Source organism: Phyllobates terribilis, unplaced genomic scaffold (assembly GCF_046119375.1).
Source record: "Phyllobates terribilis strain yellow unplaced genomic scaffold, ASM4611937v1 Scaffold_2__4_contigs__length_985480577, whole genome shotgun sequence".
NCBI lineage: Eukaryota > Metazoa > Chordata > Amphibia > Anura > Dendrobatidae > Phyllobates > Phyllobates terribilis.
In genome coordinates this window covers 11,870,133-11,892,866 of record NW_027362762.1, presented here as the reverse complement: position 1 = coordinate 11,892,866, position 22,734 = coordinate 11,870,133, and the positions used below count along the sequence as shown (strand labels likewise).

The 22,734-nt window shown below is 54.6% G+C and overlaps 1 protein-coding gene across 2 annotated transcripts in view; it reads left to right on the top strand.

Moving 5' to 3' along the window:
• Window positions 1-513: 513 nt before the first annotated feature.
• Window positions 514-22,734, top strand: part of CCKBR (cholecystokinin B receptor) — a 77,814-nt gene continuing 55,593 nt past the window's right edge. The window contains exon 1 of one of the 2 annotated variants that reach the window (XM_073669435.1): window positions 514-844. In XM_073669435.1, coding sequence (XP_073525536.1) covers window positions 649-844 — 196 coding nt within the window. In that variant the 5' untranslated portion in view covers window positions 514-648. The remainder of the gene's footprint in view (window positions 845-22,734) is intronic. The other variant, XM_073669434.1, reaches the window with a different exon arrangement.

The following is a 22,734-nucleotide window of genomic DNA, read 5'->3' as shown; positions in this document are numbered from 1 at the left end:
GGAACTGACAATGGGATGTTCTTGAGGAACACAAGACTGGATATCATGGAGGAACCAAAGACTGGATGTGCCTGAGGAACTGAAGACTGGCCAATATGGATGAACAAACACAAGTTTGGATATGCTGGAAGAATAAAGACAGGACGTTATGGAAGAACAGAAAATGGATTCTTCTTGAATACTCAAGCGGGGACATTTTAGAGGAGCAGAAGGCAGGATATTCTGGAGGAACACAGGATAGATCTTTCTGGAGTATCAGAAGAAGAGGAGCACTTAGAGGGAAGCTTTAGCGCAGTGTTCTCCAGCCCGGGGCCTCTGCTTGTAGCTTGCGGCGTTGTCATGTAGCAGAGGCTCCAGAGATGTGATGGCTCCTGACAGTCCGGTACGAGCCGGATCACTGGGCACAGACTGGCAGATGTGCAGAGAGCAGTGACTGTGCGATCACCCCCGCAGTCACCGCCGGCTCGGTCTCCTGAGTGCCGGCAGGGTGCAGCGCAGCGCTCGGGCACTGGGGGCGCTGCTGCCCATCACTGCTGTGTAGTGGAGGGCTGCGCTCAGTCAGTGCTGCTGTGAGGATCGAGGGCTGCACATGGCACCGGGAGCGGAGGAGCCGGGCACCGGGAGCGGCACCGCCTGAGCTCTGGAGAGATGGAGCCCGCACGGCTGCTGCTGCTGCCCGGGAACCTGAGCGTCCTGCAGGAGCTGCTGTGCCGGAGAAGCCTCCTCCACCGCCTGCACAGCGGCCACAACCTGAGCAGCAGCAACGCCGCCTGGAACCTGACAGCAGCTGGACTCAACCTCACCTGTGACCTGGGGGGCGGCAGGAGAGCGGCGAGCCCGGGAGGTGAGGGGTCTGCACCCGGGGAGAGGGGTCTGCACCCCGGGGAGAGGGGTCTGCACCCCGGGAGAGGGGCTCTGCACCCCGGGGAGAGGGGTCTACACCCTGGGGAGAAGGGGTCTACACCCTGGGGAGAAGGGGTCTGCACCCGGGGAGAAGGGGTCTGCACCAAGAGAGAAGGGGTCTGCACCCGGGGAGAGGGGTCTGCACCAAGAGAGAAGGGGTCTGCACCCCGGGGAGAGGGGGTCTGTGCACCCGGGGAGAGGGGGTCTGCACCCCGGGGAGAGGGGTCTACACCCGGGGAGAGGGGTCTACACCCCGGGGAGAAGGGGTCTACACCCGGGGAGAAGGGGTCTACACCCCGGGGAGAAGGGGTCTACACTCCGGGGAGAAGGGGTCTACACCCGAGGAGAGGGGGTCTGCACCCGGGGAGAGGGGTCTGCACCCCGGGAGAGGGGGTCTGCACCCCGGGGAGAGGGGTCTACACCAAGAGAGAAGGGGTCTGCACCCGGGGAGAGGGGTCTGCACCCCGGGAGAGGGGGTCTGCACCCCGGGAGAGGGGCTCTGCACCCCGGGGAGAGGGGTCTACACCAAGAGAGAAGGGGTCTGCACCAAGAGAGAAGGGGTCTGCACCCGGGGAGAGGGGGTCTGTGCACCCGGGGAGAAGGGGTCTGTGCACCCGGGGAGAAGGGGGTCTGTGCACCCCGGGGAGAGGGGTCTACACCCGGGGAGAGGGGGTCTGCACCCCGGGGAGAGGGGGTCTGCACTCGGGGAGAGGGGGTCTGCACCCCGGGAGAGGGGCTCTGCACCCCGGGGAGAGGGGGTCTGCACCAAGAGAGAAGGGGTCTGCACCAAGAGAGAAGGGGTCTGCACCAAGAGAGAAGGGGTCTGCACCAAGAGAGAAGGGGTCTGCACCCGGGGAGAGGGGGTCTGTGCACCCCGGGGAGAGGGGGTCTGCACCCCGGGGAGAGGGGTCTACACCCGGGGAGAGGGGTCTACACCCCGGGGAGAAGGGGTCTACACTCCGGGGAGAAGGGGTCTGCACCCGGGGAGAGGGGGTCTGTGCACCCGGGGAGAGGGGGTCTGTGCACCCCGGGGAGAGGGGGTCTACACCCGGGGAGAGGAGGTCTGCACCCGAGGAGAGGGGTCTACACCCGGGGAGAGGGGGTCTGTGCACCCGAGGAGAGGGGGCACGGAGGATGAGAAGGTACAGCTGCCCCGGAGCCGTGCCAGCTGTCAGTGATTACTGCCCCACACTGGTATCACCCTAATACCCTCACACGGACACCTCTATAGCCAAGCGACATCTCTCCTCTCCCATCGTATCACTTTCTATCTTCATCACCTCTCCTGGCATTCTGTCTCCTCTGGTGGCTGACTGTCTCCTCTGGTGGCTGACTGTCTCCTCTGGTAGCTGTCTGTCTCCTCTGGTAGCTGTCTGTCTCCTCTGGTAGCTGTCTGTCTCCTCTGGTAGCTGTCTGTCTCCTCTGGTAGCTGTCTGTCTCCTCTGGTAGCTGTCTGTCTCCTCTCCTGGCTGACTGTCTCCTCTCCTGGCTGACTGTCTCCTCTGGTAGCTGTCTGTCTCCTCTGGTAGCTGTCTGTCTCCTCTGGTAGCTGTCTGTCTCCTCTGGTAGCTGTCTGTCTCCTCTGGTGGCTGTCTGTCTCCTCTGGTGGCTGTCTGTCTCCTCTGGTGGCTGTCTGTCTCCTCTGGTGGCTGTCTGTCTCCTCTGGTGGCTGTCTGTCTCCTCTGGTGGCTGTCTGTCTCCTCTGGTGGCTGTCTGTCTCCTCTGGTGGCTGTCTGTCTCCTCTGGTGGCTGTCTGTCTCCTCTGGTGGCTGTCTGTCTCCTCTGGTGGCTGTCTGTCTCCTCTGGTGGCTGTCTGTCTCCTCTGGTGGCTGTCTGTCTCCTCTGGTGGCTGTCTGTCTCCTCTGGTGGCTGTCTGTCTCCTCTGGTGGCTGACTGTCTCCTCTGGTGGCTGACTGTCTCCTCTGGTGGCTGACTGTCTCCTCTGGTGGCTGACTGTCTCCTCTGGTAGCTGACTGTCTTCTTGCTTAACCATCTTCTCTCCTTTCCCATTGCTACATTCAATTCTCCTGTCATATCTGTCTTATCTTTTCTACGGTCTCATTTTATATCTGACTGTCTTATTCTTCTACCTGTCACCTCCCGTTTCCTCTGCTGACTGTTTCCTCTCGTATCCCATTAACGTCTCCTGTCCCACAATTACATTATTCCCTGTTTCCAGCCCCATTGACTCATCTTCTATCCCTCCGTCGCCTTCCATATCTGTCACTTCTCCTGTCATGTCCCATTGTCTCCTGTCCTCTCCGCTTGTCTCTTCTCATACCTTCCTGACACCTCTCCCATCTGACTGACATCTATTCCTCTGTCTCCTTTCATATCCCGCTGTCTTTCCTATTATCCGCTGTCATCTTCCTTAGCTGACAGTCATCTCTCCTGTTCTTCCACCGTCTCTCGGCCGTCTGCTCTCACTTCTTATTGACACCGTCTCTGCTCCACTGACAGCACTTACCCCACTGTCCTCTGTCACATTTACACTACTACACTGTCACCGTCCATATCCAACTGTGAAATCTTCTATCCCACTGTCACCTCTACAATCCCTGACATTTCCCCAATACCTGACACCTCTCTGTCCCACAGACACATTGACCAACCATTGTCACCTCTTCCATCCCGCTGTCAGTTCTTTCTTTCTGTCACCTCTTCCATCCCGCTGTCAGTTCTTTCTTTCTGTCACCTCTTCCATCCCGCTGTCAGTTCTTTCTTTCTGTCCCCTCTTCCATCCCGCTGTCAGTTCTTTCTTTCTGTCACCTCTTCCATCCCGCTGTCAGTTCTTTCTTTCTGTCACCTCTTCCATCCCGCTGTCAGTTCTTTCTTTCTGTCACCTCTTCCATCCTGCTGTCAGTTCGCCTTTCTTTCTGTCACCTCTTAAATCCCGCTGTCAGTTCTCCTTTCTTTCTGTCACCTCTTAAATCCCGCTGTCAGTTCTCCTTTCTTTCTGTCACCTCTTCCATCCCGCTGTCAGTTCTCCTTTCTTTCTGTCACCTCTTCCATCCCGCTGTCAGTTCTCCTTTCTTTCTGTCACCTCTTCCATCCCGCTGTCAGTTCTTTCTTTCTGTCCCCTCTTCCGTCCCGCTGTCAGTTCTTTCTTTCTGTCCCCTCCTCCGTCCCGCTGTCAGTTCTTTCTTTCTGGCACCTCTTCCATCCTGCTGTCAGTTAGCCTTTCTTTCTGGCACCTCTTAAATCCCGCTGTCAGTTCGCCTTTCTTTCTGTCACCTCTTCCATCCCGCTGTCAGTTCTCCTTTCTTTCTGTCACCTCTTCCATCCCGCTGTCAGTTCTCCTTTCTTTCTGTCACCTCTTCCATCCCGCTGTCAGTTCTCCTTTCTTTCTGTCACCTCTTCCATCCCGCTGTCAGTTCTCCTTTCTTTCTGTCACCTCTTCCATCCCGCTGTCAGTTCTCCTTTCTTTCTGTCACCTCTTCCATCCCGCTGTCAGTTCTTTCTTTCTGTCCCCTCTTCCGTCCCGCTGTCAGTTCTTTCTTTCTGTCCCCTCTTCCGTCCCGCTGTCAGTTCTTTCTTTCTGTTACCTCTTCCATCCCGCTGTCAGTTCTTTCTTTCTACCACCTCTTCCATCCCGCTGTCAGTTCTTTCTTTCTGGCACCTCTTCCATCCCGCTGTCAGTTCGCCTTTCTTTCTGTCACCTCTTAAATCCCGCTGTTTGTACTCCTTTCTTTCTGTCGCCTCTTCCATCCCGCTGTCAGTTCTCCTTTCTTTCTGTCATCTCTTCCATCCCGCTGTCAGTTCTCCTTTCTTTCTGTCACCTCTTCCATCCCGCTGTCAGTTCTCCTTTCTTTCTGTCACCTCTTCCATTCTGCTGTCCGTTCTCCTTTCTTTCTGTCATCTCTTCCATCCCGCTGTCAGTTCTTTCTTTCTGTCACCTCTTCCGTCCCGCTGTCAGTTCTCCTTTCTTTCTGTCACCTCTTCCATCCCGCTGTCAGTTCTTTCTTTCTGTCACCTCTTCCATCCTGCTGTCAGTTCGCCTTTCTTTCTGTCACCTCTTAAATCCCGCTGTCAGTTCTCCTTTCTTTCTGTCACCTCTTAAATCCCGCTGTCAGTTCTCCTTTCTTTCTGTCACCTCTTCCATCCCGCTGTCAGTTCTCCTTTCTTTCTGTCACCTCTTCCATCCCGCTGTCAGTTCTTTCTTTCTGTCCCCTCTTCCGTCCCGCTGTCAGTTCTTTCTTTCTGTCCCCTCCTCCGTCCCGCTGTCAGTTCTTTCTTTCTGGCACCTCTTCCATCCTGCTGTCAGTTAGCCTTTCTTTCTGGCACCTCTTAAATCCCGCTGTTAGTTCGCCTTTCTTTCTGTCACCTCTTAAATCCCGCTGTCAGTTCTCCTTTCTTTCTGTCACCTCTTCCATCCCGCTGTCAGTTCTCCTTTCTTTCTGTCACCTCTTCCATCCCGCTGTCAGTTCTCCTTTCTTTCTGTCACCTCTTCCATCCCGCTGTCAGTTCTCCTTTCTTTCTGTCACCTCTTCCATCCCGCTGTCAGTTCTTTCTTTCTGTCCCCTCTTCCGTCCCGCTGTCAGTTCTTTCTTTCTGTCCCCTCTTCCGTCCCGCTGTCAGTTCTTTCTTTCTGTTACCTCTTCCATCCCGCTGTCAGTTCTTTCTTTCTACCACCTCTTCCATCCCGCTGTCAGTTCTTTCTTTCTGGCACCTCTTCCATCCCGCTGTCAGTTCGCCTTTCTTTCTGTCACCTCTTAAATCCCGCTGTTTGTACTCCTTTCTTTCTGTCGCCTCTTCCATCCCGCTGTCAGATCTCCTTTCTTTCTGTCATCTCTTCCATCCCGCTGTCAGTTCTCCTTTCTTTCTGTCACCTCTTCCATCCCGCTGTCAGTTCTCCTTTCTTTCTGTCACCTCTTCCATTCTGCTGTCCGTTCTCCTTTCTTTCTGTCATCTCTTCCATCCCGCTGTCAGTTCTTTCTTTCTGTCACCTCTTCCGTCCCGCTGTCAGTTCTCCTTTCTTTCTGTCACCTCTTCCATCCCGCTGTCAGTTCTTTCTTTCTGTCACCTCTTCCGTCCCGCTGTCAGTTCTTTCTTTCTGTCACCTCTTCCATCCCGCTGTCAGTTCTCCTTTCTTTCTGTCACCTCTTCCATCCTGCTGTCAGTTCTCCTTTCTTTCTGTCACCTCTTCCATCCCGCTGTCAGTTCTTTCTTTCTGTTCCCTCTTCCATCCCGCTGTCAGTTCTTTCTTTCTGTTACCTCTTCCATCCCGCTGTCAGTTCTCCTTTCTTTCTACCACCTCTTCCATCCCACTGTCAGTTCTTTCTTTCTGTCACCTCTTCCATCCCGCTGTCAGTTCTTTCTTTCTGTCACCTCTTCCATCCCGCTGTCAGTTCTCCTTTCTTTCTGTCACCTCTTCCATCCCGCTGTCAGTTCTCCTTTCTTTTTGTCACCTCTTCCATCCCGCTGTCAGTTCTCCTTTCTTTCTGTCACCTCTTCCATCCCGCTGTCAGTTCTTTCTTTCTGTCACCTATTCCATCCCGCTGTCAGTTCTCCTTTCTTTCTATCACCTCTTCCATCCCTCTGTCAGTTCACCTTTCTTTCTGTCACCTCTTCCATCCCGCTGTCAGTTCTCCTTTCTTTCTGTCACCTCTTCCATCCTGCTGTCATTTCTTTCTTTCTGTCACCTCTTCCATTCCGCTGTCAGTTCTCCTTTCTTTCTGTCACCTCTTCCGTCCCGCTGTCAGTTCTTTCTTTGTCACCTCTTCCATCCCGCTGTCAGTTCTTTCTTTCTGTCACCTCTTCCATCCCGCTGTCAGTTCTTTCTTTCTGTCACCTCTTCCATCCCGCTGTCAGTTCTTTCTTTCTGTCACCTCTTCCATCCCGCTGTCAGTTCTTTCTTTCTGTCGCCTCTTCCGTCCCGCTGTCAGTTCTTTCTTTCTGTCACCTCTTCCATCCCGCTGTCAGTCCTTTCTTTCTGTCGCCTCTTCCAACCCGCTGTCAGTTCTTTCCCTCTGTTGCCTGTATTTTTTTATTTCTCATCTCTTACTCCAGTGTCTCTTCTGCTGTCATACTATTCCCTCTTATTTGCCCCTAAGATCCGTGTCCCCGGCCAACTCCAGCTGTCTTCTGTCCTATTCCACCTCTCATTTCCCGACCATTCATCCCTTCCCACTATCTTCTTTACCTCTTTCCCTCTTGTCTCCCCTTACCGCTCTCATTTTTCCCTCTGCCGTGTCTCATCTGTCGTCTCTCCATCTCCCCTCCTATCCCCCAGTATTTTGCCTTTGGCCACTGACAGCTCTTCTTTCTTCACTGTTATCTGTTTCTTCCCCTATACTCAGTGCCGCTGTAAGCGATTACACTTAGCACTGCTGTAACTTGTTTTTCTTGGTGCCATTGTAACTTGTTAGATTTACTGATGCTGTAACCTGATATAATGTGTGCTACTGGATCATTTTTATTCAGTGCTGCTGTAACCTGCTGTACTCAGTACACTGAACTTTTTTTTATACTTGGTGCCACTGTAACCCTCTGTCTGTGTTGTTGTAACATGATATATTCTTTGTTGCTGTAGCTTATTATACTCTTCACCATTATAACCTGATGTACTTAATGCCGCTGTAGACTGTTATTCTTGTTGCTGTTCTGATATGCCTCGTGCTGCTGTGACCTGTTATTCTTGGGCTCTTCTGATACACCTAGTTCTGTTTGTAAGTTGTTTTTCATGGTGCTGTTCTTATATACTTCGTGCTGCTGTGACCTGTTTTTCTTGGTGCTGGTGTAACCTATTATTCTTGGTGCAGTTTTGATATACTTAGTGCTGATATAACCTGTTATTCTTGGTGCTGATCTGATATACTTAGTGTCATTGTAACTGGTTATTTTTTGTGCTGTTGTAACCTGATATACAAAGTGCTATAGTGTGATTTGACATTTTTGGTGCTGCTGTAACCTGATATTCCAGATAGGACCAGCCAAGAGAGAACATATCTGGAGGTAAATGTCAGTGCCTGCGGTGCAGCGCTCCGGTGTGCTCCGTTATAGTACAGGGATGGGGGTTAATCACAACATTATTCTGCGAGTTCCGGATCCAGATCTGCCAGCGAGGAATTCCTTTCCTGATCCGGAGATGTTGTGGCAGCGTGAGCCAGGTCTGTGATACCGCGGGGGGCCGGCAGGTGCGTGTGCCAGGTCTGTGATACCGCGGGGGGCCGGCAGGTGCGTGTGCCAGGTCTGTGATACTGCGGGGGGCCGGCAGGTGCGTGTGCCAGGTCTGTGATACCGCGGGGGGCCGGCAGGTGCGTGTGCCAGGTCTGTGATACTGCGGGGGGCCGGCAGGGGCGTGTGCCAGGTCTGTGATACCGCGGGGGGCCGGCAGGTGCGTGTGCCAGGTCTGTGATACCGCGGGGGGCCGGCAGGTGCGTGTGCCAGGTCTGTGATACTGCGGGGGGGCCGGCAGGTGCGTGTGCCAGGTCTGTGATACTGCGGGGGGCCGGCAGGTGCGTGTGCCAGGTCTCTGATACTGCGGGGGGCCGGCAGGTGCGTGTGCCAGGTCTCTGATACTGCGGGGGGCCGGCAGGTGCGTGTGCCAGGTCTCTGATACTGCGGGGGGCCGGCAGGTGCGTGTGCCAGGTCTGTGATACCGCGGGGGGGGGGCCGGCAGGTGCGTGTGCCAGGTCTGTGATACCGCGGGGGGGGGCCGGCAGGTGCGTGTGCCAGGTCTGTGATACCGCGGGGGGGGGCCGGCAGGTGCGTGTGTCCGGTCTGTGATACTGCGGGGGGCCGGCAGGTGCGTGTGCCATGCTGGGTCTGCTACGTGTAAGCGTTATTACCGGGGGTCCGTTTGCCTTTTCTCCGCTCTGTTCAGTATGAATGTTGGCAGTAAAGTTTTTGCGTTTTTGATGCTTTTTTTCTGTTCGTTCTTGAAGTAAAAAAAAAAAACGCTGCAAGAATTGATGCTGCAAATCTAAAGAAAGAAACGCTTTGATGGCTGAAATCTGCAAGGAAAATCAAAGCAAAGAAATCTCACTCCCTTTTCTGGTGCTGTAATGAGCAGGTAAAAACCTGTGGAAAAAAAACAAGGCAAAAAGGCCGCGTGTGAACAAGCACCTAGAGGAGACGTTTCCCCTAACATGTGGCGTCTCCCGTGCTCCTATCGGTAATGAGTGGTTGCGGAGGTGTGCGGCTCGGCTTTATTCCCGGAATGGTTGGTCTCAGCAGCCGGACCCCGGGGATGAGGGGGTCCTCCTCTGTCCTGCAAAGTCACTTACCCGTCAGGAACGTGAATCTGTGCAGTTGGGGAGCAGAAGCGATTGTGGAGCAATGTCACCTGCAGATGAAGGTGACAACAGGTGAATTGGGGAGGAACAGCGGGAAGACCCCCCCCAAGAAGGGAACGGGTTAACAGGTGGTGGCCTCGACAGTCATGCTCTCCTCCTTCATGTGACCAGTGTTTTGCTGGTCTCCTTATCTCTATTGGAAGCCATATCTGAAGCCCGTTCTGGTGGCCCAGGTCCTCCAGGATGGCAGGAAGGTCCCAAGGACATGAAGAAGATTCCAGTGCATGGACCATTACTGGTCATGGAGAGCAGAGCCCCAAAAATAACCAATCTGTCAGCACCAGACTCTATGAGGGTAACGTGTGGACCCGCCGCCCTGTACTGGAACCTGCGCTTCTCCCCGTTGGCGTTCTCCCGACGACCCCAGGATCGGCAGACCCATCACTGCGCCTGTTCACACTGAGTGCATACTACAGACGTGCCATGGTGAAGGTTATGCTGCCGGTATCATCCAGCATGACCGGTCAGGCAGAGGGTCAGTGCTGGTCTGGCGAGGCACAAACCTCCATGTGTTCTCCAGCGGTCACGGACTGTTGTTACTATCAGGATGGAAGAAACAGAGCCATTGCCTGATCTTACATGGTGCAGCGGCCCTGGGGTCCTCCTGGGGCCCGGCCCCATGTGGCATATCCTGGATGATGACCTAACATGGTGCAGCGGCCCTTGGGTCCTCATGGAGTCCGGCCCAATGTGGCATATCCTAGATGATGACCTAACATGGTGCAGCGGCCCTGGGGTCCTCATGGAGTCCGGCCCCATGCAGCAGATCCTAGATGATGATCTTACATGGTGCAAAGGCCGTGGGGTCCGGCCCCATGCGGCAGATCTTGGATGATGACCTTTACATGGTGCAGCGCCCTGGGGTTCGTCCCCATGTAGCAGATCCTGGATGATGACCTTACATGGTGCAGTGTCCCTGGGGTCCGTCCCCATATGGCAGATCCTGGATGATGACCTTACATGGTGCAGTGTCCCTGGGGTTCGTCCCCATATGGCAGATCCTGGATGATGACCTTACATGGTTCAGTGGCCCTGGGGTTCTCCTGGGCTTCAGCCCCATGCTGCAGATCCTGGATGATGACCTTACATGGTGCAGCGTCCTGGGGTTCGTCCCCATGTAGCAGATCCTGGATGATGACCTTACATGGTGCAGCGTCCTGGGGTTCGTCCCCATGTAGCAGATCCTGGATGATGACCTTACATGGTGCAGTGGCCCTGGGGTTCTCCTGAGATTCAGCCCCATGCGGCAGATCTTGGATGATGACCTTACATGGTGTAGCGCCTTGGGGTTCGTCCCCATGTAGCAGATCCTGGATGATGACCTTACATGGTGCAGTGTCCCTGGGGTCCGTCCCCATATGGCAGATCCTGGATGATGACCTTACATGGTGCAGTGTCCTTGGGGTTCTCCTAGAACCTGGCCTCATGCGGCAGATCCTGGAAGATGACCTTACATGGTGCAGCGTCCCTGGGGTTCGTCCCCATATGGCAGATCCTGGATGATGACCTTACATGGTTCAGTGGCCCTGAGGTTCTCCTGGGCTTCAGCCCCATGCTGCAGATCCTGGATGATGACCTTACATGGTGCAGCGTCCTGGGGTTCGTCCCCATGTAGCAGATCCTGGATGATGACCTTACATGGTGCAGCGTCCTGGGGTTCGTCCCCATGTAGCAGATCCTGGATGATGACCTTACATGGTGCAGTGGCCCTGGGGTTCTCCTGAGATTCAGCCCCATGCGGCAGATCTTGGATGATGACCTTACATGGTGTAGCGCCTTGGGGTTCGTCCCCATGTAGCAGATCCTGGATGATGACCTTACATGGTGCAGTGTCCCTGGGGTCCGTCCCCATATGGCAGATCCTGGATGATGACCTTACATGGTGCAGTGTCCTTGGGGTTCTCCTAGAACCTGGCCTCATGCGGCAGATCCTGGAAGATGACCTTACATGGTGCAGCGTCCCTGGGGTTCGTCCCCATATGGCAGATCCTGGATGATGACCTTACCTGGTGCAGTGGCCCTGGGGTTCGTCCCCATATGGCAGATCCTGGATGATGACCTTACATGGTGCAGTGGCCCTGGGGTTCTCCTAGAACCTGGCCTCATGCGGCAGATCCTGGATGATGACGTTACATGGTGCAGTGGCCCTGGGGTCTGGCCCAATGCGGTAGATCCTGGATGATGACCTTACATGGTGCAGCGGCCCAGGGGTCTGGCCCCATGTGGCAGATCCTGGATGATGACCTTACATGGTGCAGCGGCCCAGGGGTCTGGCCCCATGTGGCAGATCCTGGATGATGACCTTACATGGTGCAGCGGCCCTGGGGTTTGGCCCCATCCGGCAGATCCTGGATGATGAAAGCACTGCTGCTATTAACCGGCCCCCATGTTCCCCAGACCTTTGACCTCTGGAACATTACGTATTGGTGCTTCCGATACCACAAGTGACACAAACTGTCCGGGAGCCACGGATGACCTGGCCTGGATTTGGAGAAGATCTGGTGTGTCATCTGGTGCATGCTCAGCCGTTTTCAGGGGTGTGTATGGGCACGTGGGGCTGGAGATCACAGTGATTTTGGGTGACTTGGCTGCCACGATTCGTGAGACTTGACGTGTGGTCTCAGTCTCCCCTCGTGATTAGTAACTGGCAGCCTTTTGCCTCCAGGAGAGACTATTAACGAGCTCCTGTCTACTCGCTCCTTCAGCAAATCTAGGCTCAGATGCAGCCGGGAGGCCACGTGGTGATTTTTGGGGGCGATTACTAATTTATTAGCACTTTAATCCCGTGCGCGGATCTTCTCCTTCCTTCTCACTCTAAGTCTGATCAAAGTGAGATTTCCTGTGGAGAACGCCGGGAGCGAGCATCTCTCCGACACCGAGGCCAGGTCCAGGGTTCACGGTGGGGACATCTCCAGCCCATCTCATCAGAGCTATGATAGATGGAGCAATCGGAGGCAGCGCAACGATGGCCTGCAGACAGATGGCCACCCCAGCATGAGGCCACTAGGGCTGGCGGAGGAGCAGCGCGGCACAGGAGGGCATTATGATACGCTGCCATCCCGGTGCCACATTTATCCTTTACTTCATTGCTTCCTGGTCATTTATTGTTCTTTATGATTCTATTTTGACAGTGAGGAGATCAATGAGTGGAACAGGCGGCCACAAGAGGTGAAGAGGTCTCCTTCAACGGACGTCTTCAGAGGCTGGACAGACATCTGTCTGAGATGGTTTAGTGACTACTGCATTGAGGCGGGGGTTGGACACGAGGACCCTGGAGATCCCCTCCAACTATAGCATTCTAGGACTCTATGTACAGGGGTATATAGTATATACAGGGGGATGGACACGAGGACCCAGGAGGTCCCCTCCAACTATAGCATTCTAGGACTCTATGTACAGGGGTATATAGTATATACAGGGGGTTGGACACGAGGACCCTGGAGATCCCCTCCAACTATAGCATTCTAGGACTCTATGTACAGGGGTATATAGTATATACAGGGGGATGGACACAAGGACCCTAGAGGTCCCATCCAACTATAGCATTCTAGGACTCTATGTACAGGGGTATATAGTATATACAGGGGGATGGACACGAGGACCCTGGAGGTCCCCTCCAACTATAGCATTCTAGGACTCTATGTACAGGGGTATATACAGGGGGTGGGACACGAGGACCCTGGAAGTCCCCTCCAACTCTAACATTGTAGGATTCTATGTGTGAGATCCTGGTGGATAAAACCTTCTGATCGGCTCTCATTGGCTGTAACACAAAGAAGAGAAACCCAAGGATGATGAGTTCTGGGGCGAGACGGTGACTGAGGCACAACAGGCGGGTGGCACCAGGACGGCCATTCATCACCGCCATCTAGAGGCTCCTTGGATCCTTCGGCCTCCGGATCTGCAGCGATTCCTCACAGCACCAAGTCCCCCCGTGACGAGGCCAGTGGACGACGTGGAGCTGTTGACCTGCTGGGAACATCCCTTGATCTGGAGGATGAAGAGAAGCAACATCACCGCCACGTGTCTAGAAACAATCCACGACGACACCACTATAGGGCTGGGGGGCGTACTACTGCCACAGGGGAAACCGCTGCCAGGAACGAGGGAACTTGGGCAGCCATCATGCTTACACAAGCGTCACTGTCCAACTAGGGTGCCCCGAGAAAACCTTTACCCACCATTACTGCATCACCACCAGCCTGACAGGAAGGAGCCCTCCATCCGCAGGAGCCAGGGTGCACATAGAAAACCTTCCCCACTATTACTGCACCTCCACCAGCCTGACAGGAAGGAGCCATCCATCCGCAGGAGTCAGGGTGCAAATAGAAAACCTTCCCCACTATTACTGCACTACCACCAGCCTGACAGGAAGGAGCCATCCATCCGCAGGAGCCAGGGTGCACATAGAAAACCTTCCCCACTATTACTGCACCTCCACCAGCCTGACAGGAAGGGGTCATCCATCTGCAGGAGCCAGGGTGCACATAGAAAACCTTCCCCACTATTACTGCACCTCCACCAGCCTGACAGGAAGGAGCCATCCATCCGCAGGAGTCAGGGTGCACATAGAAAACCTTCCCCACTATTACTGCACCGCCACCAGCCTGACAGGAAGGAGCCATCCATCCGCAGGAGTCAGGGTGCACATAGAAAACCTTCCCCACTATTACTGCACCTCCACCAGCCTGACAGGAAGGAGCCATCCATCCGCAGGAGCCACGGTGCACATAGAAAACCTTCCCCACTATTACTGCACCGCCACCAGCCTGACAGGAAGGGGTCATCCATCTGCAGGAGCCAGGGTGCACATAGAAAACCTTCCCCACTATTACTGCACCTCCACCAGCCTGACAGGAAGGAGCCATCCATCCGCAGGAGTCAGGGTGCACATAGAAAACCTTCCCCACTATTACTGCACCTCCACCAGCCTGACAGGAAGGAGCCATCCATCCGCAGGAGTCAGGGTGCACATAGAAAACCTTCCCCACTATTACTGCACCGCCACCAGCCTGACAGGAAGGGGTCATCTATCTGCAGGAGTCAGGGTGCACATAGAAAACCTTCCCCACTATTACTGCACCTCCACCAGCCTGACAGGAAGGAGCCATCTATCCGCAGGAGTCAGGGTGCACATAGAAAACCTTCCCCACTATTACTGTACCTCCACCAGCCTGACAGGAAGGGGTCATCCATCCGCAGGAGCCAGGGTGCACATAGAAAACCTTCCCCACTATTACTGCACCTCCACCAGCCTGACAGGAAGGAGCCATCCATCCGCAGGAGTCAGGGTGCACATAGAAAACCTTCCCCACTATTACTGCACCGCCACTAGCCTGACAGGAAGGAGCCATCCATCCGCAGGAGTCAGGGTGCACATAGAAAACCTTCCCCACTATTACTGCACCGCCACCAGCCTGACAGGAAGGAGCCATCCATCCGCAGGAGTCAGGGTGCACATAGAAAACCTTCCCCACTATTACTGCACCTCCACCAGCCTGATAGGAAGGAGCCATCCATCCGCAGGAGTCAGGGTGCAAATAGAAAACCTTCCCCACTATTACTGCACCTCCACCAGCCTGACAGGAAGGGGTCATCCATCCGCAGGAGTCAGGGTGCACATAGAAAACCTTCCCCACTATTACTGCACCTCCACCAGCCTGATAGGAAGGAGCCATCCATCCGCAGGAGTCAGGGTGCACATAGAAAACCTTCCCCACTATTACTGCACCGCCACCAGCCTGATAGGAAGGAGCCATCCATCCGCAGGAGTCAGGGTGCACCAAGAAATCCTTCCCAACCATTACTGCACCACCAGCAGTCTGACAGGAGCAACCATCCATCCGCAGGAGCCAGGTTGCACCAAGAACTCCTTTCCCACCATGGGTGCACCGCCACCAGCCTGTCAGTAGGTGTCGTCCATTCATTCGGCTCGGTGCAGTCTGGAGTCCGCAGACCCGCATCCCCGCCGCCTCGCTCTTTGCTCTGGGCCGTTACATTTCTGTTCCTCTCAGTCTCTTGAGTCTCCGACGTTTCAATTTTATGTCACAATTGAATATTCCATATAGAAATAAGAAGCCTTGTAATAAATCCGAGAAATCTGCGTCTTTCTCCGCCGGACGGAGCTTTCACACTCATAAAGCTGTAATATCTGGAGACGATGGTTGGTGCTTATAAGAGTCTATGAACGGCTTTGGTGGAAGCAGCTAGAGACATTCTGCTCTAAGCCACTATCTGATTGGTCCGACCCCCGCAGCCAATCAGCTGTCAGCAGCACTGCCAAATCACAGCAGGTTCACCACCTGTGAAGTGGCCGGGTGCTGCACAACCATCCACCAGGAGAGGGCGGCCTCTCTGTCCCATAAAACACTTTATTTCACAATCCTTAAAACGTGTTTGGAGCCGTGGAAGCGCCATTGTGCGCGAACCGTCCGTCTTGTGCACCTGCAGCCTCCTGCGTCCATGCTTTAAGGATTGTGAAATAAAAAGTGTTTTATGGGACAGATAGTGCCGCCTTCTCCTCTCCTTGAAACTTCATGAAAGTCTTATATGCGGCGAAGCACCCGGAGGTCCCGAAAAATCCCAAGGTTTGTGCTGGTATCCCCTCATTTTGTGGGAGTTACGAATGCTGCCGGTTCTTTTCTCTTTTTGCATCTTCATTTTCATCCTATTCATTTGAATGGTGGATTTGCAGTACCCGGCCGTGGCCACTATGGAAATGGCGGAGCCACTGATCACATATTGATGGCCTGTCCTAAGTAGTGGCCAAACCCTTTAAAGTGTAACAGTGCCTTCAGGAGAACGTGCAGCAAAATGTCTGTCTCCTCTAGCTCCTCCCTCTCTGTTTCTGCCTCTAGCTCCCCCCTCAGTCTCCTCTAGCTCCTCCCCCTGAGTCTCTAGCTCCTCCCTCTGTTTCTGCCTCTAGCTCCTCCCCCTCAGTCTCCTCTAGCTCCTCCCTCTCTGTTTCTGCCTCTAGCTCCTCCCTCTCTGTTTCTGCCTCTAGCTCCTCCCCCTCAGTCTCCTCTAGCTCCTCCCTCTCTGTTTCTGCCTCTAGCTCCCCCCTCAGTCTCCTCTAGCTCCTCCCCCTGAGTCTCTAGCTCCTCCCTCTCTGTTTCTGCCTCTAGCTCCTCCCTCTCTGTTTCTGCCTCTAGCTCCTCTATCTCCTCCCCTCTGTCTCCTCTAGCTCCTCCCTCTCTGTTTCTGCCTCTAGCTCCCCCCTCAGTCTCCTCTAGCTCCTCCCCCTGAGTCTCTAGCTCCTCCCTCTGTTTCTGCCTCTAGCTCCTCCCCCTCAGTCTCCTCTAGCTCCTCCCTCTCTGTTTCTGCCTCTAGCTCCTCCCCCTCAGTCTCCTCTAGCTCCTCCCTCTCTGTTTCTGCCTCTAGCTCCTCCCCCTCAGTCTCCTCTAGCTCCTCCCTCTGTTTCTGCCTCTAGCTCCTCCCCCTCAGTCTCCTCTAGCTCCTCCCTCTCTGTTTCTGCCTCTAGCTCCTCCCCCTCAGTCTCCTCTAGCTCCTCCCTCTCTGTTTCTGCCTCTAGCTCCTCCCCCTCAGTCTCCTCTAGCTCCTCCCTCTCTGTTTCTGCCTCTAGCTCCTCCCCCTCAGTCTCCTCTAGCTCCTCCCTCTCTGTTTCTGCCTCTAGCTCCTCCCTCTCTGTTTCTGCCTCTAGCTCCTCCCCCTCAGTCTCCTCTAGCTCCTCCCTCTCTGTTTCTGCCTCTAGCTCCTCCCCCTCAGTCTCCTCTAGCTCCTCCCTCTCTGTTTCTGCCTCTAGCTCCTCCCCCTCAGTCTCCTCTAGCTCCTCCCTCTCTGTTTCTGCCTCTAGCTCCCCCCTCAGTCTCCTCTAGCTCCTCCCCCTGAGTCTCTAGCTCCTCCCTCTCTGTTTCTGCCTCTAGCTCCTCCCTCTCTGTTTCTGCCTCTAGCTCCTCTATCTCCTCCCCTCTGTCTCCTCTAGCTCCTCCCTCTCTGTTTCTGCCTCTAGCTCCCCCCTCAGTCTCCTCTAGCTCCTCCCCCTGAGTCTCTAGCTCCTCCCTCTGTTTCTGCCTCTAGCTCCTCCCCCTCAGTCTCCTCTAGCTCCTCCCTCTCTGTTTCTGCCTCTAGCTCCTCCCCCTCAGTCTCCTCTAGCTCCTCCCTCTCTGTTTCTGCCTCTAGCTCCTCCCCCTCAGTCTCCTCTAGCTCCTCCCTCTGTTTCTGCCTCTAGCTCCTCCCCCTCAGTCTCCTCTAGCTCCTCCCTCTCTGTTTCTGCCTCTAGCTCCTCCCCCTCAGTCTCCTCTAGCTCCTCCCTCTCTGTTTCTGCCTCTAGCTCCTCCCCCTCAGTCTCCTCTAGCTCCTCCCTCTCTGTTTCTGCCTCTAGCTCCTCCCCCTCAGTCTCCTCTAGCTCCTCCCTCTCTGTTTCTGCCTCTAGCTCCCCCCTCAGTCTCCTCTAGCTCCTCCCCCTGAGTCTCTAGCTCCTCCCTCTGTTTCTGCCTCTAGCTCCTCCCTCTAGCTCCTCCCCCTCAGTCTCCTCTAGCTCCTCCCTCTGTTTCTGCCTCTAGCTCCTCCCCCTCAGTCTCCTCTAGCTTCTCCCCCTGTCTTCTATAGCTCCTCCCTCTCTGTTTCTGCCTCTAGCTCCTCCCTCTCTGTTTCTGCCTCTACCTCCTCCCCCTCAGTCTCCTCTAGTTCCCCCTCAGTCTCCTCTAGCTCCCCCAGTCTCCTCTAGCTTCTCCCCCTCTGTCTCCTATAGCTCCTCCCTCTCTGTTTCTGCCTCTAGCTCCTCCCCCTCAGTCTCCTCTAGCTTCTCCCCCTGTCTTCTATAGCTCCTCCCTCTCTGTTTCTGCCTCTAGCTCCTCCCTCTCTGTTTCTGCCTCTACCTCCTCCCCCTCAGTCTCCTCTAGTTCCCCCTCAGTCTCCTCTAGCTCCCCCAGTCTCCTCTAGCTTCTCCCCCTCTGTCTCCTATAGCTCCTCCCTCTCTGTTTCTGCCTCTAGCTCCTCCCCCTCAGTCTCCTCTAGCTCCTCCCCCTCTGTTTCTGCCTCTAGCTCCTCCCCCTCAGTCTCCTCTAGCACCTCCCTCTCTGTGTCTTCTCTAGCTCCTCCCCCTCACTGTACTCCAGCTCTTCCCCCTCCATAGACTCTTATAAGCACCAGCTGCCTTCTCCACGCTGGGTGAAGTGACGGTGGGTCATCACGGATTGCGGCTCTTACCGGTGACTGGAGATGAGTGATGGGTCCAGGAGTTGCGGATCCCTCTGATATTTATGTTGTTACTTCTTTTCACATTACTATTGATTTCTTATATAATGTACATTGCGGGTGCCTTTACTTCTGGGCTGGAGCTGGTGCCTGTAGTTACAGCCCCGTGGGTAGCAGCGAGGGGCCGGACTCCTTAACTGGACACCCGCATTATACTCCGTTGCAGGGTTTTTGTGTGTCAGGGTGGGGTCTCACATGCGTTTCCCCCCGCTCTGCTACTTACTGCGTCCGCCGCTCTGCTTATCCTCCTGTCTGGCCGCCGCACTGAGTCCCTGCAGCACTTCCAACTCTGCTCCATATCCCTGATGGCTATAGGGAGGCACGGCCATATCCTGCAGGAATTTAGCCCTGCTGTGTCCTGCAGGGTTTGGATTCTCCAGCCAACCACCATCCTGCAGGTGCTGTATCCGGCAGCGTCGCCCTCCTCACCTTGCCTGAGCTTAGGTTCCTGTCAGTCTCAGCAGTCAGTTCTCTGTTATTTTGACTCTTCTGTTACCCGTCCCGGTTCGTTTACCCGTCCCGGCTCGTTTACCCGTCCCGGCTCGTTTACCCGTCCTGACTAACCTCTCCGCTCCTGACCTCGGCTTCGTATCCGGAACCCAAGCTGTCTGCCCTGACCTGGGACCGTCTTGACTACCCTTCTGTCTCACCCCTCCTGTACCTAGTATACCTGCTCTGACCCTCCGGTCAGCTGCTGCAGTATCGGGGACTGCCCTGGAGTGGCACCAGGTGTCTACCGGCAGCCCAGCCTATCCTCACCATCAGAGGTTCTAGTGAAGACCAGGTAGACACTTAGTCACAACCCTCCAGGGTGAGCCCGGCCTGGAACAGTGGGTCCACACCTACCATGGTTACTGTGCACTGCCTGTTCATCAGAACGATTCCTCACATCCTCCTCTGATCCTTTTATTAGAATGATTCCTCACATTCTCTGATCCTCTTAGTAGAACGATTCCTCACATACTCCTCTAACCCTTTTAATAGAACGATTCATTACATTGTCCTCTTGTCCTTTTATTAGAACGATTCCTCACATCCTCCTCTGACCCTTTTGATTGATTTCTTACATCGTCCTCTGATCATTTTATTGGAACGTTTCCTCACATTGTCCTTTTATTAGAACGACTCCTCACATCTTCTTTTGATCCTTTTATTAGAACGATTCCTCACATCTTCTTTTGATCCTGATCCTTTCCTAGACAAGTTTTTTCAGTCCACAGGATTGGGTTTCTCTTGCTGTTTTCTCTTGGTGCTCGTTATGCGCAGTGAGGTCCCAGCGTCTGGTCCTTCTCCGGCAGCCCGGCCTCGTTCCCAGCTGGTCCAATCTCTCAATTTTTCCATTTTAAATGTTGATTTTTACCCAAACTGCTGGAATTCGGGTGAGTGATTTGTTCTCCGCTCTGTACTGAAGGGTGAGACATGATAATTAGGACGTATAATTCCTGCGGCTCCTTAGTCCCCTTTACTGTGAGGAGAGGTCGGATCCCGTCTCAAAGCTGTTGAGGAGCAACATGTGGAATCTGCGACGACGGCGGCTCCTCTGAGCACCGGCATTAGGAAACCCTCCCATAACGAGCTCACGAGGGACGTCATCATCATCATCATCAGAGGCATCGTCTGGAGAGTGACGGCAGAACCGCCGCTCTTCACAGAAAACATCCGAGATGTGGAAAATCAGAATCTGCCAAATCCTTAGTGGAATTCTTGTGTTGTCTCCTGAAGAAGAGGACACAGAGCGGAGACGTCTCCTCTCACCCGCAGTCACAGAAGCAGCGACCCGGGGTGCAAAGGAATAGTCATCAAAAGTAAGGAGGACGTGAAGTAATACAAGTATCCCGAGTCCAGTCATATTCCATAGTGATGAGCGATGAGTATGTTCTGCTAACCCTTTTGGCGAGCATGCTCGAGTGCTTGCCGAGTATCTTCAGCGTGCTCGGGTGTTATGTTTTAGTCACTTTGTGCGCTTGATTTGCGACTGTGTGACTGCTTTAATACATGTGAGGAATGTCTAACAAACAGGCATTCCTCACATGTATTAAAGCTGTCAAACAGTCGCAAATCATGCGCACGACGTGACTCAAACATATCACCGAGTACGCTGAAGATACTCGGAAAACACCCGAGCATGCTCGCTCATCACTAATATTTCACCATTCTGTACTGTGCAACAAAACTGACAGGACGGAAAACCCTGTAACGCATCCACAGTATCTACAGACATGTCACTTATCCGCTCCATCATGTGTTCAGCTCTGCCATAGTGATCATAGTCACTTATCCGCTCCATCAGGTTGTCAGCTCTGCCTCTATGGTGATGCTGAATCCCTCTTGCAGGTAGTGTATGAGGTTTTGTGCAGAGCTATGTGCGGCCCCCGCCTCTCTGGCCCCTACATGTTGTGTAATTGAGGGTAGTTTCTGGATTTCCCATCCGCCTCTGGTTATTGATGGACTGATGTTCTCAGTGGAGTTGCTCACGTTTCCCCGTGGATGCTGCAGCTGCAGGTGGTGACACTGACTCCCTGGTTGCCTCCGGTTATTGATGGACTGATCTTCTCCGTGGAGTCGCTCATGTTTCCCTGTGGACTCCAGCGGGTGCAGCTGCAGGTGGTGACACTGACTTCCCAGCAGCCTCCTTTTATTGATGAACTGATCTTCTCAGTGGAGTCGCTCACGTTTCCCCGTCGATGCTGCAGCTGCAGGTGGTGACACTGACTCCCTGCTTGCCTCCGGTTATTGATGGACTGATCTCAGTGGAGTATCTCACATTTCCCTGTGGACACTGCAGCTGCAGGTGGGGACACTGACTCCCTGGTCGTCTCCGGTTATTGATGGACTGATCTTCTCAGTGGAGTTGCTCACGTTTCCCCGTGGATGCTGCAGGTGGGGACACTGACTCCCTGGTTGCCTCCGGTTATTGATGGACTGATCTTCTCAGTGGAGTTGCTCACGTTTCCCCGTGGATGCTGCAGGTGGTGACACTGACTCCCTGGTTGCCTCCGGTTATTGATGGACTGATCTTCTCCCTTGGAGTCGCTCACGTTTCCCCGTGGATGCTGTGGCTGCAGGTGGTGACACTGACTCCCTGGTTGCCTCCGGTTATTGATGGACTGATCTTCTCCCTTGGAGTCGCTCATGTTTCCCCGTGGATGCTGTGGCTGCAGGTAGTGACACGGACTCCCTGGTTGCCTCCGGTTATTGATGGACTGATCTTCTCAGTGGAGTCGCTCACGTTTCCCCGTGGATGCTGTGGCTGCAGGTGGTGACACTGACTCCCCGGCCACCTCCGGTTATTGATGGACTGATCTTCTCCCTTGGAGTCGCTCATGTTTCCCCGTGGATGCTGTGGCTGCAGGTGGTGACACTGACTCCCTGGTTGCCTCCGGTTATTGATGGACTGATCTCCCTTGGAGTCACTCACGTTTCCCCATGGATGCTGTGGCTGCAGGTGGTGACACTGACTCCCCGGCCGCCTCCGGTTATTGATGGACTGATCTTCTCCCTTGGAGTCGCTCATGTTTCCCCGTGGATGCTGCAGCTGCAGGTGGTGACACTGACTCCCTGGTTGCCTCCGGTTATTGATGGACTGATCTTCTCAGTGGAGTCGCTCACGTTTCCCCGTGGATGCTGCAGCTGGTGACACTGACTCCCCGGCTGCCTCCGGTTATTGATGGACTGATCTTCTCCCTTGGAGTCGCTCATGTTTCCCTGTGGATGCTGCAGCTGCAGGTGGTGACACTGACTCCCCGGCCTCCTCCGGTTATTGATGGACTGATCTTCTCCCTTGGAGTCGCTCATGTTTCCCCGTGGATGCTGCAGCTGCAGGTGGTGACACTGACTCCCCGGCCTCCTCCGGTTATTGATGGACTGATCTTCTCCCTTGGAGTCGCTCATGTTTCCCCGTGGATGCTGCAGCTGCAGGTGGTGACACTGACTCCCCGGCCTCCTCCGGTTATTGATGGACTGATCTTCTCCCTTGGAGTCGCTCACGTTTCCCCGTGGATGCTGCAGCTGCAGGTGGTGACACTGACTAACCGGCCTCCTCCGGTTATTGATGGACTGATCTTCTCCCTTGGAGTCGCTCACGTTTCCCCGTGGATGCTGCAGCTGCAGGTGGTGACACTGACTCCCCGGCCTCCTCCGGTTATTGATGGACTGATCTTCTCCCTTGGAGTCGCTCATGTTTCCCCGTGGATGCTGCAGCTGCAGGTGGTGACACTGACTCCCTGGTTGCCTCCGGTTATTGATGGACTGATCTTCTCAGTGGAGTCGCTCACGTTTCCCCGTGGATGCTGCAGCTGCAGCTGGTGACACTGACTCC